This window comes from Pagrus pagrus, assembly GCF_965226575.1.
Source record: "Pagrus pagrus genome assembly, chromosome: 21".
Classification (NCBI taxonomy): Eukaryota; Metazoa; Chordata; class Actinopteri; order Spariformes; family Sparidae; genus Pagrus; species Pagrus pagrus.
This window is the reverse complement of record NC_140208.1, coordinates 19,775,605-19,796,368: the sequence shown is the minus strand read 5'-3', so window position 1 is coordinate 19,796,368 and position 20,764 is coordinate 19,775,605. Positions and strand designations below refer to the sequence as shown.

At 38.9% G+C, this 20,764-nt stretch overlaps 3 protein-coding genes across 7 annotated transcripts in view; 1 reads left to right on the top strand and 2 right to left on the bottom strand.

Annotated features, from left to right (window-relative positions):
* pkd1b (polycystic kidney disease 1b) overlaps nucleotides 1–5,867 on the bottom strand; it is a gene marked incomplete at its 5' end in the record, with an annotated part of 30,097 nt that extends 24,230 nt beyond the window's left edge. Inside the window, 9 exons of the mRNA XM_084341564.1 lie at nucleotides 65–240; nucleotides 411–542; nucleotides 1,281–2,033; nucleotides 2,152–2,417; nucleotides 2,501–2,648; nucleotides 3,616–3,734; nucleotides 3,824–4,032; nucleotides 4,115–4,295; nucleotides 5,795–5,867. Coding sequence (XP_084197690.1) covers nucleotides 65–240; nucleotides 411–542; nucleotides 1,281–2,033; nucleotides 2,152–2,417; nucleotides 2,501–2,648; nucleotides 3,616–3,734; nucleotides 3,824–4,032; nucleotides 4,115–4,295; nucleotides 5,795–5,867 — 2,057 coding nt within the window. The remainder of the gene's footprint in view (nucleotides 1–64; nucleotides 241–410; nucleotides 543–1,280; nucleotides 2,034–2,151; nucleotides 2,418–2,500; nucleotides 2,649–3,615; nucleotides 3,735–3,823; nucleotides 4,033–4,114; nucleotides 4,296–5,794) is intronic.
* Nucleotides 5,868–8,087: 2,220 nt separating this feature from the next.
* LOC311250263 (ankyrin repeat and SOCS box protein 12-like) lies at nucleotides 8,088–11,772 on the top strand. Of its 4 annotated transcripts, none has more exons than XM_084341859.1 (3): nucleotides 8,088–8,170; nucleotides 8,986–9,756; nucleotides 10,808–11,135. In XM_084341859.1, the coding sequence occupies exons 2-3, from the start codon at nucleotides 8,994–8,996 to the stop codon at nucleotides 10,957–10,959; spliced, it is 915 nt and encodes a 304-aa protein (XP_084197985.1). In that variant the 5' UTR covers nucleotides 8,088–8,170; nucleotides 8,986–8,993; the 3' UTR covers nucleotides 10,960–11,135. The 4 variants fall into 4 exon arrangements, with proteins under 4 accessions (XP_084197985.1, XP_084197986.1, XP_084197984.1 ...); XM_084341860.1 differs by having other exon boundaries at nucleotides 8,126–8,170; nucleotides 8,989–9,756; XM_084341858.1 differs by lacking the exon at nucleotides 8,088–8,170 and adding an exon at nucleotides 8,194–8,497 and having other exon boundaries at nucleotides 8,989–9,756; nucleotides 10,808–11,772.
* An 890-nt stretch (nucleotides 11,773–12,662) lies between these two features.
* The window catches only part of slc39a11 (solute carrier family 39, member 11), a 122,101-nt gene continuing 113,999 nt past the window's right edge, over nucleotides 12,663–20,764 (bottom strand). For both annotated transcript variants that reach the window (XM_084341974.1, XM_084341975.1), the window contains exons 8-10: nucleotides 13,988–14,086; nucleotides 13,727–13,885; nucleotides 12,663–13,603 (exon numbers count right to left, since the gene is read on the bottom strand). In XM_084341974.1, coding sequence (XP_084198100.1) covers nucleotides 13,525–13,603; nucleotides 13,727–13,885; nucleotides 13,988–14,086 — 337 coding nt within the window. In that variant the 3' untranslated portion in view covers nucleotides 12,663–13,524. The remainder of the gene's footprint in view (nucleotides 13,604–13,726; nucleotides 13,886–13,987; nucleotides 14,087–20,764) is intronic.

Genomic DNA, 20,764 nt, shown 5'->3' with positions numbered 1-20,764 from the left:
AGGGTATAAAGTATGCAAACTCAGTGAATTTTGAGGGCTATTTTAAAAAAATTTGATGCCTTACCTGAAGATGACTGGCAGTGTAATGTCCACTTTGACCCTGAGGGTATAAAGTTGTGTAGCATCTACAGCTACAACCTTCCTGTCAAACAGGAACATTGGCTCAGCCATTGGGGCCATTTTATCAGCAGTCAAGAGGATTTGCCGGTTCTGGGAGCTCACAGGGTTGGATGCTGTCACCTAGCAAAAAAAATGGCAAGTTACTTTTTTTTTTTTTACTGCTTATGGGGATCCTCAGCAAAGACCTAGAAATGTAATATAGCAATACATTATGATTTATGTTATAAAAATATTATCAAAAACGGTAACTGAACAAATTTAACATCACAGAGACAAACAAAGTATCTCACCTTGAGCTTATACTCAGCAGGCTTCTTCAACACGACACTGTAAGATTTTCCTTCATGGGCAAACTTCTCCAGGTTGTCAATCACCCATTTGAATTTTACTGAGGAACCACTCACTACTTTGGCTATAAACGACTACAATGTAAAAGGAGACATCAAAAAGATACAAATGAGAGGAATTATATACTATAACCAAACTCATTTTAGTTTCACATGTTTACATTCCTATGACAGGATAGATGAAGAGTCTACAGCATGTTAGCAACTCAGATTAAAGCACTAGCGGTGCTCTGAGAGGAATTCTAATGTTCAAATGCTAACATCCTCACAGTACTAGCTAATTGACTTGTGTTCCTCACACTGCAAGAGCTGCTGAGGTTTTGATCTCTTCAGTGTTTGTATTGTTCACCATCCCTATTTGGCATGTTAGCATGCTAACATTTGCTAATTAGATCTTCTGATCTAACTGAAGCTTGTTTGGAATGCCTTAAGTTTGATCATAAACCAAAATATCAGACATTTTGATCTGATGATGGTCACAAATTTAAACCTCTTTGCGCCACTATAGGAAATGTTGTACCAATCCAATGAGAAGACATGGATATGTATCACATGATAATAGATTTGACCACCTGGTGGCAAAAGGTGAAAAGTCTGAAAAGGGATCTCCAGATTCATTTGAATTCAACCACTGGGGGCCATGAATATCTGTAGTAAATTCAAATTGCAAATAGTTGTTGAGATATTTCAGTCCAGACGGATGGACTTCCTGGCCACCTTCACCATCTCTAAAGCCGCACTGCTGACATGGTCACTAAAGGAAATGGTAAAATAGGCAGAATGTGTGTCGTAAATGTTTAATTTCATTCTTACCTGTGGAGTTTCTACGAGCATCCTCTGGCATCCTTGTGGCTCAACACTAAGCCCTGTCACTGCCTCATAGCCACAAACGCTCAAACTAACACTCTGAGAGCTCACTGCATCCATCACACTGATGTTCAGTGTTTTAACCCCCTCTGAGGGCAACAGCAGAGTCACAGAGGAGAACCACTCATTATGGGACTGTCTCATACAGCCAGGCCAGGACTGAGCTAGCTCTTCGGGGCAAGATGAAAGGAAGGGGACCCCTGTCTGAAGAACTGGGGCTGACCATGAGCTCCTGGCTTTCTGTCCAGATAGGACCTTGACAACAACGAGTGTTGGGACATTGATTTGGACGTGAATCTGGTTCTTTCCATCTGGCACGGGGTGGATCACACTAAGCCCAAATTTAGATCTCAGACTCGGAGTAGGACCAGTTGTAAGGGCCAAAATATTTGGATCTGTGTGAGTGAAGCCAAAGTCATCAACAGGTTCTGTACCTCTGTGAAGATTATCCACGTACAGTAACCTCAGATCACACACTACCCCGTCTACCCACTGGACTCCTTCAGGAAGAGAGGTGAGGCCTCCTTCCCACCAGCCTCCCCACTCCTTCCCCCTAATGGACATGTAACTCTGGCGCCAAAGGGAGTTTAGAGAGGCTTCACTGTTCAGGCAATGTAGGAATGTTCCAGAGGCACGAGTGTGTTGTATTGCCACAACATCATCAGGGTACAACATGATAGCTCGATCTGGAAGGACCAGCTGTTAAAGGAAAAACAAAGAAAAAATGGATCTATTTTAAAATATTTTGTACTCAAACAATACAGGCCCATAATGGCGGCAGGAAAGGTCTATAACATGAAAGAAAAGGTCAACTCACACTTAAAGTTTTTAGTTCAGAGCTAGGGTTTATTCTCATAGGCATGTCTGCCACCAGGTGGTAGAAGGGTGGTATCGCAAGGTATCTGGGAGGTAAAGCAAAGCCGTGGCCTGTTGTTGCAGAGTCGTAGGGGCTACAGGGACTGGTGGTGTGCACACACGCTTCCATAAGGTGGCACCAGTACTGGCCCATGCTGCAGCCCCCTGTGGTGTTACAAAGTGGCACTGCTGAGCAGCAGGTGAATGGATTAAGGAGAGAGCTGCAACCTGAGGAGTAAAGAGATTATCACCAAGGGCATCGAACAAACTTGAGCTCTCAGAAACACTTCAGAGTTACTATTTTACTGCACCTGGAGGTACCAGGTGGTGGTTGGGGTTGCAGTAGGGTCGGAAGATCTGGACACGGGCCAGAGAGGATGCTGGACTGGGCTGAACCACCAGCTCCACTGATGCCAACTGACCTGCATGACTGAACCACATCCCTGGAAACAGCTGCATCTGTGGGTCAAAGAAGCACCAGAATATACACCAACACAAATTCTGAAATTCAGAAAAGTACTTAAGAACGGAGGAATATACTGTGATGGTATACATTTGTGCTAAAGACCACTTCTTTAAGCAGGTTAAGATATACTGTTATTCACAGTTTTATTATTCAACTGTCCTTTAGTAGATGACAGATGTTTTTGCTCATCACACCCCCGCAATCCTGAACATCAAGTACCCCTTTATCAACATTTGGTCAGTTTGGTCAAGTTTGCATTCATTTCAACAATGTTTCCAATACTTTAGCTATTTTTTCAACTGTTCATCCATTAGGCTACTGTTAGCTCCTTCAACCATTTAACCGTTAATTCTAGCTAGCTATTTTAGCCATTTATCCAACACTTCAATGCTTGAAGCTAGCTCTTGCAGCCATTAATGCAACACTTTTAGCTCGCTATTTCAAATGTTTATCCACCAATTTAGCTTTTCACTATTTATTCAAATATTTTCAGCTAAAAATTTCAAGTGTTAAATCTTGCTTTCTGAATCTGGCTATCTATTACAACCACCTATCCATTAGGCCTATTCTTTGCTGCTTGCTGGCTATTCTTCACACACAGTCGCAACATTTTCAGGTGGTGGAGCTGATTCAATCTATGGAGATTTTCAAAATCATAACATCTATTACAATTTATTTATTATTAGGTAGCTTCTCCAGACTCTTTCCATGTACCCCCTGACAACAGCAGAAATTCTTTGCCTAATAGCCTGCAAATTACCACTGGTAACTGTTGTAGGCCACTGATTCACACTGTTTTTAGTTTCTGACCTTTAACAGCCAACCAATGCCAGCCTGAGACCCCTCATTAAAAGTGTAGCCTATTTGGTTTATGAGGTGTGGAAATTCAACCAAACAGTGATGTTATCTTGTCTTGTGACCCCTTGTTAGGCAGAGAACAAATGTTTCAGACTGACTGACCTCCACTGTGAGTTGTCCGATGTCTGGGACATTGGGCAAGGGCTGTATCTGGGCCTGAGCATAAATGCCGGTCATGAGAACTGATCCAGTCAGGTAACTATCCACAGATGGTAAAGAATCTGCATGAAGAGGAAATAACCATAATCACATCCTGGGACTTTTTGTTTTATATTAATCTGTGGGTATGTTTTTGTCCAGTGAGTCTTACCAGTTACTTCTTTTTCACAGATGAAGAGGTACTGTCCAGCACAGTGAGCCTTCCTCCACCGTCCAAGTGTCCCCAAGGCCTTCTGGGTACACACCCCCTGACTTTCATGGCCTCCAGCCCACCATGCAGGACTAACTGGCTCCATAATCCCAACCTCGTCAGATCCATCTCCGCTCGATCCCTTTAGCCAAACCCATACAGTGCTTTTTCTGAACCAAAGGGGGGAGGGTGTATTAATGGATGTAAACATGAAAGAAGACATTTTTAAAGACCATTGTTTGTAACACTTACACAGGAAAGGAGTAGTGGATGAACTTTTGCAGCTCCAGGCTTTCAGCAGAAGCCAGATCTCCTCCCTGAATCTCTCTGCATGAATCCTGTGCCTCAGGCCACGAAGATGTCATCTCAGAGAGCCAATAGCATCGCCAGCTGCCCAGGTGGATCCGACCACCTTTTGGACAAGGGGTGTCCTCTGGAATGCAATAAACACACTGGACTGATATCAGGAAGAAATAATCAAGGAATATATATAATTCAAGAAATAATATCAGCTGAAAATATGGGACGATAAAATAACTGCAGGTGAGCATGTTAGCCAAAATGATTCAGGATCTCTTCTTGTTTTTAATTTTTACTTTTTACATTTATTTATAAAGCGAAGTCATGTTCACTGTCGATTTGCACAATTAATTAAAACTGCTTAGATGATCAGTCAATGATGAGAGTGGCGGGTTGAGTTCATGATCGAGAATCACATGAGTTTAACAGGCAGGGCCAACAGATGTTACTGGACAGATGTTTCACATTTGGCACATCATCTTTAATAACACACTCTCATATATTCACCTGAAATGTTTTGTTTTGATTAGTGGCTGTTAACTATGTGACATATAATCACCCATTGCTCTTACTAGGAAATCTGAGCTGAACACATTTACAAACGATTCTATGACAGACACCTGGCTTTACTGATGAAACACTGGAGAACCAAAAACCACAACTGTTGTAGTATTACTTATAATGGGAAATGCCCTGTGTAACACAGTACTTCAAAAGTGATGATCCCTTCTCACTGACAAAGCAGGGAAGAGTTTTTTGATACAGTGGATTAGACAGTGGTGTATCACAACTACACAACTATCACCAGTAATGAATCTCAATGTGGAGTGATGTGACACATCTAAAACTAAAAGTAAGATAAAGGGTAGGCTACCTGTTAATAATCCTATAATGAACTGAAATTTACATTATATTGGTATATTAAAAACTGTTTATATAAGGTATATAAAGGTTGGAAATTATAGTCTGAGTGACTGCAGTGATGCCCAACCTGTGTGTAAGGGGGCACACAATTATAAAAAACAGAAAGGGAATAATTTATTTGCTTATATTTGTTTTCTTTTTCGTTGTCTTTTAAATGCAATTTAAAAAATCCTAATATTATATTTTTTTATCTATGCCTCTGTAAGTACTTTGAATTACCTTGTGTCTGAATGGTGCCAGCATATAAATACATTTACCTTGCCTTTCCTTAGAACAAAGGTTTATTTCTTGTGACATTTTCAGTTTTCATTTTTTCATTTTTTATTGTGTAAAATAATTTAATTAAACAATATGACCGAAAAATAAATGATAAGGTGTCATAGGTAGATATTACTACATTTTTAGGGGCCAAAAAGTATGTTGTATGGGAACCACTGAGTCATTGTATGAGTTTCGAGCTACCTGCTGCAAACATCACAACAATATCCCTTTAACTTCTACCACAATTTAAAATAACTTTGTTAAAGCAGTTAAATAAAAAAATGTATAACTAGCAATGAACTGCCTCAATGAACAGTGCATCAGTTTCCCATAGAAAGGAAAATGATGATGTAGATGAAGGAAACTGTAGAAAAAACTTAACTTCCTACAAATGAAACATCACACTTTTCTTCTTATTCTTATTTAATAGAAAATGAAGCTTCTCACCTCCAGCTGCAGTGATCAAAACCACACAAAGAATCCACAGCCTCTGGCTTTGAGATGCGAGAGTACCTGTCATCTTGTAGAGCACATCATACCCTCCTGAAGAAAAAAAAACTACTCACTGTCTAATCACCACAGGAGCATTGTTGAACTCAGTGCCCTCCCATCACTGCATTAAACGTGCTGATTCTCCTCTTTCTTCATGTTATTGCTACACGACTCTCCCCTCATCCTCAGTGTTTTTGCATGAGTTGAACATTTTGCTTTCCTTCCAATTACTCCTCCTTATCTTCAACCCAACTCTGTGTTTTGTAGACACGCTCTCATCTCCCTCCTCTGACACCAGCTCCCCTCGTCCTGCGGACACACTGTGAGTTATGGCAGTGTCGTTGTTTTAAAGGCCTCTTCTCCACTCTCTCTGAACGCCTGGCTGACTTCTACTTTGTCTCTCAGCAACAGCTATAGAAGCGGCGTGGACAGAGGAGGCCAGCGCTGCTCATTACCATGTTGTAAAACCTGGCACTCAATAGAAACAGTCAGACTCACTCAGGCAGGATGCAGCAAAGGGCCCTGACAGAAACAAGACTCACAAACCAAAGAGTTATTGTGGTGTTGGTGTTATTTGGCAACAAAGTGTTGTGTTTTATATGTTCGAGGAATTTAGAGGGATCGGTAACTTTTCAAGGCTGCCAAAACCCTTATTTTTTAAGCCAAGTAGGAAGATGTTTCAAATCTTTTCTGATGCCTTGTGCCCACGGCCTGTTGTCCGAGCACTAACACCGAGACCTCATCACTAACTAGACAATGGCTCTGTGACGCAGAAGCAAAAGAAATAGACCCGGCTGTAAAAGAAAGGATGCCTTCTGGGTTGCCTGGAGAGGGAACAGATAAAGCAGAGGGCGGTGATAAGGCAACTATGGCTGAGAATTGTCAGTCCATTGCTATGGAGATGATTGTATTTCTCTATGTGACATAGAACTTTTCCCCTCCCAGGAGCAGCAGATTCAGCAGGAGGAAGCTGTAGCCTACTGGCTACATCAATAGACTGAGAATCCAACAGTGAAAGTATTCAGTACATTTACTTTAGTACTCTTCTGGTACTTCAGAGGGAAACATGGGTATATTTCAGTATGTTGCAGACCAGCCAACCAAGTGACAGGCGGAAGTTTCAGCTCCACTACTATACATCTACAAAAAAGTTATCCTGTTTTAACAATGAGCTCACAGTATATTATCTGTAGTTACAGACAGTACAGGAATTAAGCATAGACAACTGATCTTCTACGTCTCCACATTATGGTATGACTTTAAATAGCTGAGATTTTTTCTGAAGCTTGGAGTGTGCACTCTTAAATGATGAATTAATGTTTCAACATTTACCTTTTTCTATTTGAGATCACTCACATTTGAAATCATCTTTCTTTAATTTAAAGCCATATAATTATGCAGCGTGACAACTACAAATCAGATGCTAACCCACAGTGCTCAGTATTGAATAAATATGAAAAGTCACCTAACAATTACATTAAAAAGTCATATGGATGACTTGTAACTCTTATCTTCATAACTACAGTTTAATTTCAAAATGCCCCTTTTCTTAAGTCAGTTCAAATTTAAAATGGCATTATTCTATTTCACCAACAATATTGATCATTTAAATCTGACATGAAACAAAAATTGTCTGTAAGATTAGTATAATTAAAATATGATGAACTCCAACTAAACTCAGCTATCATGAAGATAAAAACGATGACAACATGCCATAATCATAAGTTGAGGTTTGATAAACCTGAAAAAAATATTTAAAAAATTGTTGGTTCAGTTAAATATTTTACAATTTATCCAAATTATTTTTCTTTCATTCAGTGGTTACTTTATTTTTTAATATTTGGAATTGAACAGGACAAGTGAACAGTTGAATGATTAAATAATAATCATAATCATCAGTATTAACACAATTAGATAATTACTAAATAATTGAGTCTGAATAATTTCTTAAACCATTTCCCAGTTTTATGGGTCGAATGTATATTTGACAAATATACAGTATTCGTGGGATTATTTCATAATTTTGAGTTTTTTGATCCAATTTAATTTATGTTCGAGTTTTTTTTATGAATTCAGAATAAAAAAAATAAATATCTAATTTGACTCATCAATTTATAATGGCTTGTTTAAGCGGGTCAACTAATTCATTGAGAATAATTTAACTATGTAAAAAGTGGCAGACTGACCACAGTGATCATTCTGTTATAACAGTTTGAGACACTAGAGGGCAGCGATGCGAAGTTTAACTCAATGTGATACCTGACATGAAGACGACGAAGAAGAACAACAAACAGGAAGATGAAGAAGGCAGCTGATGGTGACATATCTTAGGTAGGCCAATATTAAAGGAATACAACTTAACTGTTTAGCTTCTTTATGTTGCTACAACTCTTTTTAAAACAAGGAAACGCTAAGATTTGTGTTTTGATATCTTACTGGACATATCGGTTTTCGTTTTAAATTAATATTTAGCGAAAATGCTCCTGTTGGCCCTGATACGCGACGTTACTGGTTCCTGTGTGTGTAACGGAAAGTCATTAAATGGCAAACACTGTAAATACACAACATTTTCAGCCGGTCGTCGGTTCGGCATTCATTTAATTACGTTACAGCAGGTCACAGTTGGACACCCATCCTGCTTATTCAGAGCAGCACGATGTGAGTAGACATAGCTTTTAGAAAAATGTATTGTACTTAGCTAATTATACGATATCATGTAGATACTGCAAGCCGAATTTTCCAGAAGAGTTCAATTATTCACAAGGGACATTAGGTTGTGACCAGCTATGTGTGTATTTTCGTCGACAAGTCATTAAACATTAGATTATGAGACATTTTCAAGGGAGTTTGGTTTAATGAGTTTCAATGGGGGTGATGCAGCAGTGTGTCTTGAAGCTTTCTTATCTAAGCTTATAGAGCATCGCTGCAACTCAGAGTAACAGACAAGCTGTTGAATGACACTCACATAGATGGATGTGTCAAGAGCTGAATTGTTTTCTGTGCAGGTTAAAGTATATTTGTTATGGGGAAGACGATCAGTGTGTTGCTCCACACTGTCATTCCAGCACACATCTTAAAGTAGGCATTTGTCACAGATATATTTTGGTGTCTAGTTAATTTTGTCTGTGTTTGTTCATATTTTTCAGCAGGTTCTATGCTCAAACTAAGGACCTCTGAGGAAGAACAAAGGAGTTGTGAAATTTCCCAGCTCAGACAGGCAGTGTTACAAAACAATGACAGACTCCTTGATGAGATGCTCTGCCAAGAAATCTATAAGAAAGTCATCAACTGCAGAGGCGGCTGGGGCATTGCAGGCACGCCTCTCCACGCTGCGGTGTCTAAAGGCCACCTCAGCTGTCTGCAGGTTCTGCTAGCCCACGGTGCCCTGGTAGACTGCGCGGATGTCAAGGCTCAGACGCCTCTTTTCGCAGCTGTTCGTGGCAAGTACCTGGACTGTGTCTTAGCACTCCTCAGAGCTGGGGCCAACCCCAATGGCAGCTCATCCAACAACTGCTCTCCCGTCCTCACTGCTGCTCGGGAGGGCGATGTGGAGATTTTAAAGGAACTGCTTAAACATGGTGCCGAGGTGAACTCCCGCTCCAAAGTCTTGCTCTGGACTTCCAGTGCCAGGGTGTCCAGCGGGCCGCTGTACCTGGCAGCCGTTTACGGTCACATGGAGTGTTTCAGACTGCTGCTCCTCTATGGGGCAGACCCAGATTACAACTGCACGGATGCAAAGCTGCTGAATTCTATCAAGCAGCCCAAAACTGTGCTGGAGATGTGCCTCAGGCATGGCTGTGGCGTGGAGTACATCCAGCTGCTGATCGACTTCGGAGCTAACGTCTACCTCCCTACGCTGATCATCGAGAAGTCAACCAAGCAGAATGAGGCTGTGGAGCTGCTTCTACACGAGAGAGGTACTGAATCAAACTGCACATATTCACACATGTGACATGTTACTTCTTTAACCTGACTGGATGGAGCCCCGAACCTGAAATAGGATGGATTTCTAGCTCGAACTGGATGATAGGGAGCAATGGGTCAACACTTAAGATTTAAGACCATTTATGGCTTGCTGAAGTTGAGCAGTAATGTTGAGACTCATTCTCAATTTTGGTACCAGGTATTTCATGGCTCTGTAATTTCTGGATAATTTCTTCTTATTTTCTGATAATCGCTAGAAAAGACAATCTATTTTAGTACCAATTACGGGGAAGCAGAAACAGTTTTCATGTGGTAGAATTGCCATAGTAACCTAGTGGTTTAGTTGTTGCACTGTCATGAAAAATGTTAAATTTGTATACTGTGGAGCTGCAACTAATGAATAATTTGGAATTATGGAATTATCTGTTGAGAATTTAAAAACGTTGACCACAATTTACCAGAGTGGGCGTCTTAAAATTGCAGAAAGAAAAGCATGTTTGACAGTTTTAATAAAATCAATAGTTGGCGGTTAAATTTGTTTTGATTGCCCAAATGATAAATTGAGTCATTGTTGCAGCTCTTTCTCTACAGGCAAGATACAATTCTACATATATAGAGAATAAGGTTTCCAAAGATTTGAGAAACTCTTATTTTCCCCTATAATAAGTATAAAATTATGGGTTTTTTTTCTTAGAAACTTTCTATAAAATTATTAGGAAATGTTAAGGTAATGAAAGACCAGTAAAATAAAATGTTTTTGGTATTTACTCCAGAAAATGGATACACACAGGACTCCGTAGTTTCTTGGTGGCTTATCAATGACTAACAACAGCAAGACACAAAAAGAAAGTATTTTCTCTTTCTGATCTGACATTGATATTGATAACCACTGAAGTCCCTCTCCAACCCTGCTATCTGGAAGGGATTTTAGCGCTTAAATTGCAAGATAAACATCACAAACAAAGACTCAAATATTCCTTTGGCCTCAGACAAATCTTGTTAGATGAAGCCATTGAGCCATAACTTTCTTCTTGTCATCTCCAGGAAATCCAAAGGCCTTGACTTCCCAGTGCCGACTCGCTGTCCGAAGTTACCTCAAAAAGATCAACAAGATCCACTGTATCGACCAGCTGGAAATGCCAACAAGTCTCATCAACTTCTTGCAGCACAAGCCAGTCCCAGTCACTGTTCTGTAGCTGTGTGAGCCAGAGACACAATGTACACGTTTTTATTTGAGCTAAAGTTTTTGTTTGGTTTGTAGACTGTTGGCTACCTTTATCTTTTTTTTTTTTAAATGACTTCTGTCTGTTCATGTGCTGTTGTCTTAAGACTGATTCCTAAGTGAAAGTATTAAATGTGTGGATAAGTTGGGTGAACTTTTGTTTTATTTTTAGCACTAACACCCTGCAGCTATTGGAAGACCTCTCTGAAGGAAGCCGTTTCTTGGTGTCTTTGTCACATGTTTGTCACAAGCTGTTAACTTCCTTTAACAGAGCTTTGCTTCAGTGAAAACTAAAAGACTGTGTTCATTGAAATACATGCACAAGTTGTAAAAAAAAAAAGCTCGAAGAAAAACATGACTTTGCTCTTTTTCTTGAAATTGAGAGTAATGTTCACTTTAATCCCATCTATACTGTATAAAGTGCAATAATTATATAGGTTGAGTGGTTACATTAAAGAATTTCAGTGAGTTTGAAAGACAGTGAAAACTTGCCTGTTAGCTTTTCAGGGAAACATGTCATTTTTAGGTAAACCCCTGGCTCTTTGGAACAAGACTTAAGTCACAGTCATGGTAACTGCTCTGTGACGCTGTAAAGTAGTGCTTTGAGACAAATGCTAACGATGTTAAGAAGGTAGAGCATCTGCACCGTCTTAGATAATCATGTTAACATGCTAACATTTGCTGACTAAACACAATGTAAAGCCGTGGCTGATGGGAATGTCATCAGTTTTTCAGCTATTCAGTCATAAACCAACATATTCACCCAATTAAAATTTTCATGTGATAATTGTGCAACGCCAGTCCATTATTATTAAGTATTTCACCAATTGTTGACTTGCATGATTCGCTGCATAAATCACTGATGGTGATACGTTTGTTTTTTTCATTACAGATGATAGTTTAAGTTACAAGCTTAGTAGTTTGAGGGAAAGTTGAGTCTTTGAAATTTGTCCATGAATTTTATAGCATCTTAGCATTTTGCTCTGGGTGCATTCAAAATCGACAAAGTTCCCATTTTAGCTCCTTCAGTCTGGACCAAAATGGTAGAACCTGCACTGATGAGTAAATGATGGTTTAATACATCTGTCTTTAAATAATTTAAGATGTTATCATATATCTTACATCTATACTGTCAACATAACAACAGGGGAATGTCTTACTGTATATAAGCTTTACTCTTATGTTTCGATATCCTTAAGCATGCAAATGTTTGACACATTAAATTATGTTGAGTAGTCTTAAAAATGACACAGTTTGCTTGCAGCCTTTGAAGGCCTGCTATTGGTTGATTCAGTGCTCGAGGAATGTATTTGGGTGGGGCCATATCAACAGTTAGGGAGTCACGGGACTCGGCACCTATGTAAGACTTTGTGTTAAAAGTTATACGTGGTTTAATTTTGCAAGAAGTCTGAGTCCTACTTTTAGCAAGAAGTCATTGACTCATGAGTCAGAGTTTAAGACCAGTTTTTTACAAACTGGCCCAGAGCTGCGTGCAAGAAAGAATGATTGAAAGATAAAATTTCAGGGTCTTATTTTAGGTTTCGTTGGATTTGTCTGCTTAATCTGTAGGTGAGTATTCACTTAAGAAATGAATGTCATGTCATAGCATGTATAACCAGAAAAGCAGACAGTTGGACACAACATGCTGTGCGACTTAAAAAACAAGTTGAAGAAAACTGAGAATCACTTGGTTGTTTAATTATATAAATACATTACATTATTAAGAGTTTACTTCATCAGCATTTAAATAATTAGACATGGCCCTCAACATGATTCTTCAGACTGACCTGTAGATGACAGCAGACTGTGCCCTAAATAAATGAAGGCACTACATTTGGTTAAAAAGGAGACCGTATCATTTGTTTGGAGTTTGTTACAGAACAACATCTGAAAACAAAGTCATAAGTGTGTAGACAGATCACATTTGGAATTTCACGTTTCAGTACACCAAAATCACATTGTACCTTGCTTTAGTGCAACAATGATCAGAATAGAGTAAGCATTACGAAAGCATTCATTGAAGGTCCAAATCAAACACCAGACTTCAAGTATTGCAATCATGAGGAAATACAAAAAACCAGAAGCAGTAAACTAAAAAATGACATTCATTTAGATTTCATTACTGACCACTTTTGTTTTGAAAATAATCTTTTGTAAAACAAGAACTCAAAAAACTATCCTCTCAGCAAAACATTCAAATGTTCCGGAGTCAGGAGAATATTCCAAAATATTCAATACATCATTCTGAAATGAGATATCATTTGTAGAAAGTTACAGCTGCTCAAACAAAATAACTGCCAGCCTGTGAATAAAAGAAAACCATTCAAGTCCAGTCATCCTCATAACTTGTTTTACAAAATAGTTCTGTGTTTCTGTCATTTCTGAATTTCAAGTAGCAACAATTCAAACTAAATAGATAAATAGTGTTTCAGAATAAAACACTTCATTTGGTCCCCTTCTTAAAAACTGAGCTCAGCAGCGCTGTGATGACATCACGTCCCTTGGTTCTGCTGACATGACGATAATTGTCACGGTAACCTCAGCCCAGCCCCACGTCTAGTGACATCATCACTACGAAGCCCAGGATGGAGGTCCAGGATGCCAGCTTCCCGTTTCCACTGGTTGACAATGAGTTGGAGCGAAGAAATTGGACATTAGTCAGAAAGAAAGTGAAAGTCTTTAATCTGGCTGAAAGACAAAATCTCATCAAATTCACTTGAGTATCTTCTTTTCCTTCTCACCTGACTTGAGCTTCAGGGATGATGTCATCCACCACCACATAAACCATTGCCCCAGCAGCAAACGCTAACGCATACGGCAACAGAGGTTCTGCTAAGACAACGGCGAAGGCACCCAGCAACCCAGCAATAGGCTCGACCATGCCGCTGAGCTGTCCATACCTGATGGAAAACAGTAAAAGTCAGTTGCATTGTTAGAATTTAATGTATTGTTATTCAGTGTTGTTTCTGACACAGTGTATAGACACACATGTTTTTCCTTACCAGAAGGCTTTCCATGTTGAGACCCCAGAACCCCGGAGCGGCAGGCTCACCGCCAAGCCTTCTGGGAAATTCTGGATGCCAATACCGATGGCCAAATTTCTGAGGGGCAAAACCAATAAACAACCAAACAAATAAATAAATTATAAATGTTCACAACATACCTCTAATGTAATGTAGTGTAGTTTAGTTTGCTTTTACATAAAAACAAATGGAGCCTTTGAAAAAAATAAACTGAATTTAAATTAAGGAGAAGACGAAATAAAAAATCTTGAGCCATGCTAGCAGCTCTGTGAGGCTGAGCTCAGCAATGCTTTAAGCTAAATGCTAATTTTAGTACAGAGACAAAGTTAACATGCTGATGAATCACCAAAGTGAACAAAGATATATCCTCAGGGCAACATGAATGTCTACACAAAATGTTATGCAAATCTTTAAGGAAGATGTTGAGACATTTCTCAAAACATGTGAAAACTCGAGCTACTGGTAACACAAGATTAAGTTAGGGGATCACAAAGGTCTCAGGAGTCATCCACTGGGAACCATGAATGTCTGTACAATGTGTGGTACCAATCACCCCAGTAGACAGTAAGATATTTCAAAGTATATGTGAAACCTGTTAGTTGGTGCAACAGAAAAAGGACTAACAAAGTCACTCAGAGTTATCCTCTGGGAACCATGAACATCTTTGCCAAATTTCATGGCAATCTATCCAATATTGTCAAGACGTATCACTTAAAACCAGAAATGTCAACTTTGAGGTTTCATCCTCTGGGGACCAATATTACAATATGTTTGTATGAATGTCATTATAATCCATCCCATAGTTGTTCAGATATTTCAGCCTGGACCTGAGTAGCCTGGTCAACAAAATGCTACCCACGCTGCTACCTTGCAAAAAATACATTGTGAGCAATGATGCAAATCAACGTGGATGACTCCATTCCGCTATGTTTAACTTATAGGATTCTTGCATCAGTGCCATAAAGTTCATTTTGTTGTGTCCTAAAAACACTTTAATGCTGGAGTAGTTCATTTAATTTCTGATATGAGGTATATTTTGCTACCTTTTCAAGAAATATGGCTTTTAGCAACAATATATTTTTTGTTGTCAGTCATATCTCTGATTCCCAGAGAGGAATCTCCTGCTCAACTGTAAAGCAATTTGAGTTGCCTTGTATCTGAATTGTGATATACGAAAAAAACTTGCCTTGCCTTGCCTTAACTTCTTATCATTTCTTCTTTGGCACACTCGACAGTGTAGAAAGATGAACAAGCATCTGGATTAGGACTGTATTAAAAAAACAACGCACTCGGTTTGTGCGTGTGCGATGTTATTGCCCTCTCTTATCTCTTCAATGTCAACAAGCATCCTCAGTGATGCAACATAAATTTAATCACACTGTTCAAACTCCAGTGTTACAGCTGACAAACACGCCTAAGCATCCTCAGGCAGGGGAAAATAACTTCTGGCTCATTGCTGCTTGATTCTTTTTACAGCTCTGTTCTCACAAGGTGAGTGAATACTTAAAAATAGTTTGTGCTCTTAGTTTCATTTTTTTGTTTGTTACTTGGCAGAGTTTGAGTGTCATATTGTTGAAAGTGTAGCCACGGATGAATGAAAATGTAATAAGGGCTGGAATCTTTCCATGGATTTCTGTGACACAGGCCATTTGTGAGCATTTTCTCTGATGTCATGAGGTACTGCACTTGCTTGAAATATAAGCACATGTATCCCATGGTTATCTCTTAGAATGTGTTTTGTTTGACTGTATTTCATTGTGTTTTGATGCTGGTTTTAATCCAGATGTGAATAAGGAAAAGTAAAAAATGATTAAAACAAGTCATTTAGTAAAATAACAAATTTAGAAGGAAGTGCAACATTGGTAGAGGTATGCATTCTCTGAAAGTTGGGACCATTGCCATGTTTGATAATCTCATTGACAGATCAGTGGGTAATAAAAAAAAGTAAGTTAAACACACTACATTTCTGATAGATTTCATGTCTTTTCTTTGTATAATGTCTTGTGCCTGTTGTAGTATGCAAATGTAGATTTTTGTATTTATAATTAACAGAAAAGTAAATGAGTGCCTCTGACAGCCATGATACATTTTGTTAGAATGATTTGCATTGTAAAATCTAAATTCTTTGACATTTTGGGAAATATCTTGATTGGCTTCCTTGCTGAGCATCAGATGAAGCAATTTATATCACCATCATGTCTGTCTATTCAGTATGAAGCTGAAGTCTGCAGCCATTATGCTTAACTTAACATTAAGACCAGTGACAGGAGGAAACAGCTAGCCTGGCTCTGTGTATAGTGTAATTAACAAGTTATACTGTATCTTGTTTGTTCAATCTACACAAAGAGTATAAAAATGACAATGTATGGTGTTACTTAAGGTTATGTATGGGACCTATTTCTTGACTGGAACCAGTCACTGTGAGGTTGTTGCACCACAAGTGGAGATTCCAGGAAGTCTCTCGTAACTGTCTATACTGAATTAAATAAGAGACTGTTAGTGTAGTGCATAGACCTGAAACAGGGAATTTGCTACCCTGGCTCTTTCCTGACCACTGTACGGGTTAAACACAGTAGATCTTATGTGTAAGTGAGCTAAAGAGGTGCTAGTAGGCAGATTACAAGCCAAGTTAAGCTAAACTACACTAACCGTCTCCTGTACCTTTTATATTCAAGGGACAGATGAGGGTGGCATCAAGCTTCTCATGTAAAGGTTTAATTATGCTTGAAGAGATCTAGTTTGTATGCGTGTCATGATGGCATAGATTGTTAGACAGGACATTAATAATGTTGCACTGGCTTGTACATAGCAAAGCTGACAGAGATAGTTGTAAAAAAAAAAAAAATGAAACAAGAGAGCTTAAGGGAGAAGGTCGAACCCAGCAGACCAATTATTGCGTAAAAGTTGTTGTAAATGTTGGTTTCATAAAAAAACAGGGCTTGAAGACAATTAGTAAAGGTAAACACACTTCATTAAACAGTGCTCTGCTCTTCTTGCTCCCAGAAAAACAGCAAAACGGAAAATGGGCCAATCGTTGTCTCCAGAGCAGCGACAAGCAGAACTTGACATGTACTCCGAGGCATTGTTTAATTCACAAGAATGGCACGGCATTGGAATTGACAGGTAGGCACACTCACTGCCCAAAGGAAAATGCGTGCCTATGTTTTAACTTCAAGGTGGTTTAAAGATATGATAACCTATAAAGTGGAAAATCATAGAGTCACAGTGTGGAACCTAGGCCTATTTGTTTTATTAAGTTCTTCCTCTTAGTTCACTAGTGACAAATCAAAAGAAAGGAAAATGACTTAAGCAAATGTTAGCCAATAAAACAATTTCAACATACCTTTTACCCCTTGGTTTATGTATGATAATACACTCCAAGATATTTTAATATAAAAAATGCCTCTTCTGCCTTTCATCACCCTAAGTCTAATCCAGTCTAATTCAAGTGGAACATTTAAGATCACCCTATATAGCCCTACCCCTGCTGCTGATGTCATCAACAGTACTACCTCAAAGCACTGCTGTGCCAAAGTAGCCAAGGCTACAGCCTTACAAAGCTGCTAGCATGGTTGTAGACTGCTGGTCTTGTTAATTCACATTCAACCTTTCAGAAAATTGTCAAAAAAATATAGCAATAGAGATATTAACATAGGAGGAAAGTAGGAAAAAATAAAGAATTATAACAGTATTTTGTCATTGTGAGCATGTTAGCATGCTGATGTTAGCTTTTATGTACAGTAGCTCCAAGCTCTACTGTGCCAAAGTACAGCCTCACAGCTGCTAGTATGGTTGTAGACTCGTAGATTCGTAGACTTGTTAATTTGCAGTCAAACTTTTAAAATAGAAAAATAAAAACAAAATCTGATAGTAAGAAAGATATACATATAATAGTATCAGACATAAGTGTTGTACAGTAGCTTTGAAGAAGGTGAAATGCTTTTGATATTCAACCACACAAAGTTATTATTTATCAAACTAATGATTATATCTCTCCTCTCAGCTCCATGCTAAAATACTTCGGACTCAACTCAACCCAAGTGCTGCATGATTATAGAGATCAAGTCTTATACACTGGAGAATTCAGTGAGGTGGCGAGCATTGTAGAGAGGGTGGGCTCTGCACTGGCTGGGCTCAACGCGGTGCCTAATGCTGTGGGACTTGGGGCTCTCATCATTTCATTGATCTTGGAGACAGTTGGGAAGACATTAGGGAAAGAAACTATGGGCACAGCTGATATGTTGCAAAGGGTGTTTGCACAGGAGAAGGCCAATGAGGTAAGACCCTGATCTTTCCTAGGATTACCGACCTTGTCCAATGTAGTCCTATTTTTTAACTGAGCATTTTTAATTATGGTCGGATCTAAGGCTGTAAATAAAGATATTGTCGACTGATCATTCAGTCTATAAAGTGTCAAAAACTTGTAAAGAATGTTTTTTTTGTCCAACCAACAATCCTAAACCCAAAGACTTTTCATTTATCAGTGACAAAGAAAAACAGCATATCCCTTAAGAATTTAAAAAGCTGGAACCAGAAAATTGTTTGACATTTCTGCGCAAAAATCACTGACTGAATAATTGATTATCAAAAGCTGAACACCTTATTTTCTTTCGATCAATCAATTGACTAATCGTTGCAGAGACATTTAATTAATGTTTTTATTCATACCTGAAATGACTACCATCAGTTTCTTTATCTAAGAATTTATGAAAAAAATGTATGTATGTAATTGACCGATACTCAAACTTTGCTTTCATGAATTTCAACATTCCAATCCTCGACTGTGGAGGTCCGAGACCTGATGGACGAGTATTTAAAACGTCTGCGGATCAACTTGGGGAAACCACAGCTTCAACTAACTGAGACCAGGCAAATAGAGACCGGTCTTAGTGTCCAGCTCACACGGCTGAAGGTGCAAAGCAGTCAAAATCTTTTATCCTTTTTTGAAAGATCATCCCACCTTCAATGAACCGAATATTTTAAGATTGAAGTTAAGCCAAAAATCTGAATTCTTAGTTTACACTTTTTAAATGTAAGAACCATGGAATTTCCATCATCAGAAAAATGGAAAAAATTTAATTATCCTGTGAATCTCCTTCTTTCTAAGAATTCCATGCTGATAGATGGACATATGACCTCTCGGTTTCTCAAGCAGTGGGTGAACGGAGCTGCCTTCCACACCCAGATGTTGATCCATCAGGCGCGTCTAGAGGGGACTGGAGGCTCCAGAGCCATGCAGGCAGCGGGGATTTATCAGCAACAGTTAAACCTTCTTCTGGAGAAATACAAAAGCTACCTAACACCTTATATATCTGTGGCAGCAGAAATTAACTTGTATTATTCGTTTTGTTGTCTGATGTACGAAGAGAACAGTATTTATTCCCCTCCTGTTCAATGTTTCAACCTGCGGGACCGGTACTGTTACAGTGGGAGTGAAGTAGTTGAGACTATGTTTTCTAAACATCAGATCACTTGGGCAAAGACTTATTTCTCAGACTTAAGAGCACAGATTCCAACTCTTGTGAGCCAAAATGGCACCTTTCGTATTCAAATATGAAATGTACCATCTGTACTTGTGAAGCCTTCAGAAAAGGTCATGTGGTGATATACAAGAAAAGGCTCACACTAAATTGTACGCTCAGTAAAATATAAAAGATTGAGTTGCTGTTATCTTTTTCTTTCACAAATAAGACTTTGATCCCTGGGCATTTGCTACTGCTATTTACAAATGGTCATGACCTTAAAGTGGCTCAGCATATCAGCATACCCAAACAGCATATCTTACTTTACAGACTTTGTTAATTTGACATTGACTGACACAAAGACCCACAGGTGACATAGTGCTGATCTGACACCACCAGATTAATTTGGGAGGCATGGTGGGAAAAGAACAGAGTGACACCTGTCTTTTAGTCAGACAGGGACCTTTCCTGGTATCTGCAGTACCATCATGAAACCACTAGATGTAAGCAGCACACAGCTCAGACCCAGACAGCTGCCATGTTCTGCCAGGCATCCAACTGCAACCCAAATTCTTACCCTACCCTTTACACAAGTCCACAGTCTGTTCAGCCTGCTGCTGTCTGGCAAAAGATAGAGAAGTAGAAGTCCACTACTGTACCAGACTAGAGAGCAACTTCTTTCCTAAGGCTGAGACTGCTGAACTCGTCCTCAACACTCTACCATAAAAAATAGTTTTCTTGTTTGGCATAAAGGGACTACAAATTGCATTTTATTGTATAACCCGTTGTAAAATGACAAATTAATTAACCTTGAGACCTGCTTCCTTTGAAGTAAACCCCCAAATTTTCAACTGTATACAAAAAGACATCTCAATTATTGCATTCAGTTAGTCGATTTTCTAAGGACCTTCATGGTCCTTAGAATATGAAACTGACTGATTTTTTTAATTTTTTTTAATTTTTGAATGAATGTCACAGCCTGTTAATGGATTGCTGGGCAATTTGGTACAGATGCCCATAAAGCCCAGAGGATGAATCCTGATTCACGCAGTTGCGTCATCTGTTCAAATTCAAATTTGTCCAATACTTTGAATATGTAAATATTTGCATGTGGGCAGTCTGGAGTTAGGGGGAAAAAGGGAAAAAAAAAACAAGGGCACAGCTGATATGTTGCAGAGGGAGTTTGCACAGGAGAAACCAGTAAGATCAAACTCTTTTTTGGGGCTAGAAAGTGAAACCATTTTTTTCTTAATTAAATGAAGTTGGTTATTAAATTGGTTATCATTGAGTGTTG

Bases quoted from the DNA above. Each gene is read 5' to 3' on its own strand.
- LOC311250263 (XM_084341857.1), top strand. From the start codon at position 8,317: ATGCTCCTGTTGGCCCTGATACGCGACGTTACTGGTTCCTGTGTGTGT. The intron at 8,498-8,985 runs GTGAGTAGACAT...CATATTTTTCAG, and splicing joins CTTATTCAGAGCAGCACGAT to CAGGTTCTATGCTCAAACTA. The intron at 9,757-10,807 runs GTACTGAATCAA...TGTCATCTCCAG, and splicing joins GCTGCTTCTACACGAGAGAG to GAAATCCAAAGGCCTTGACT.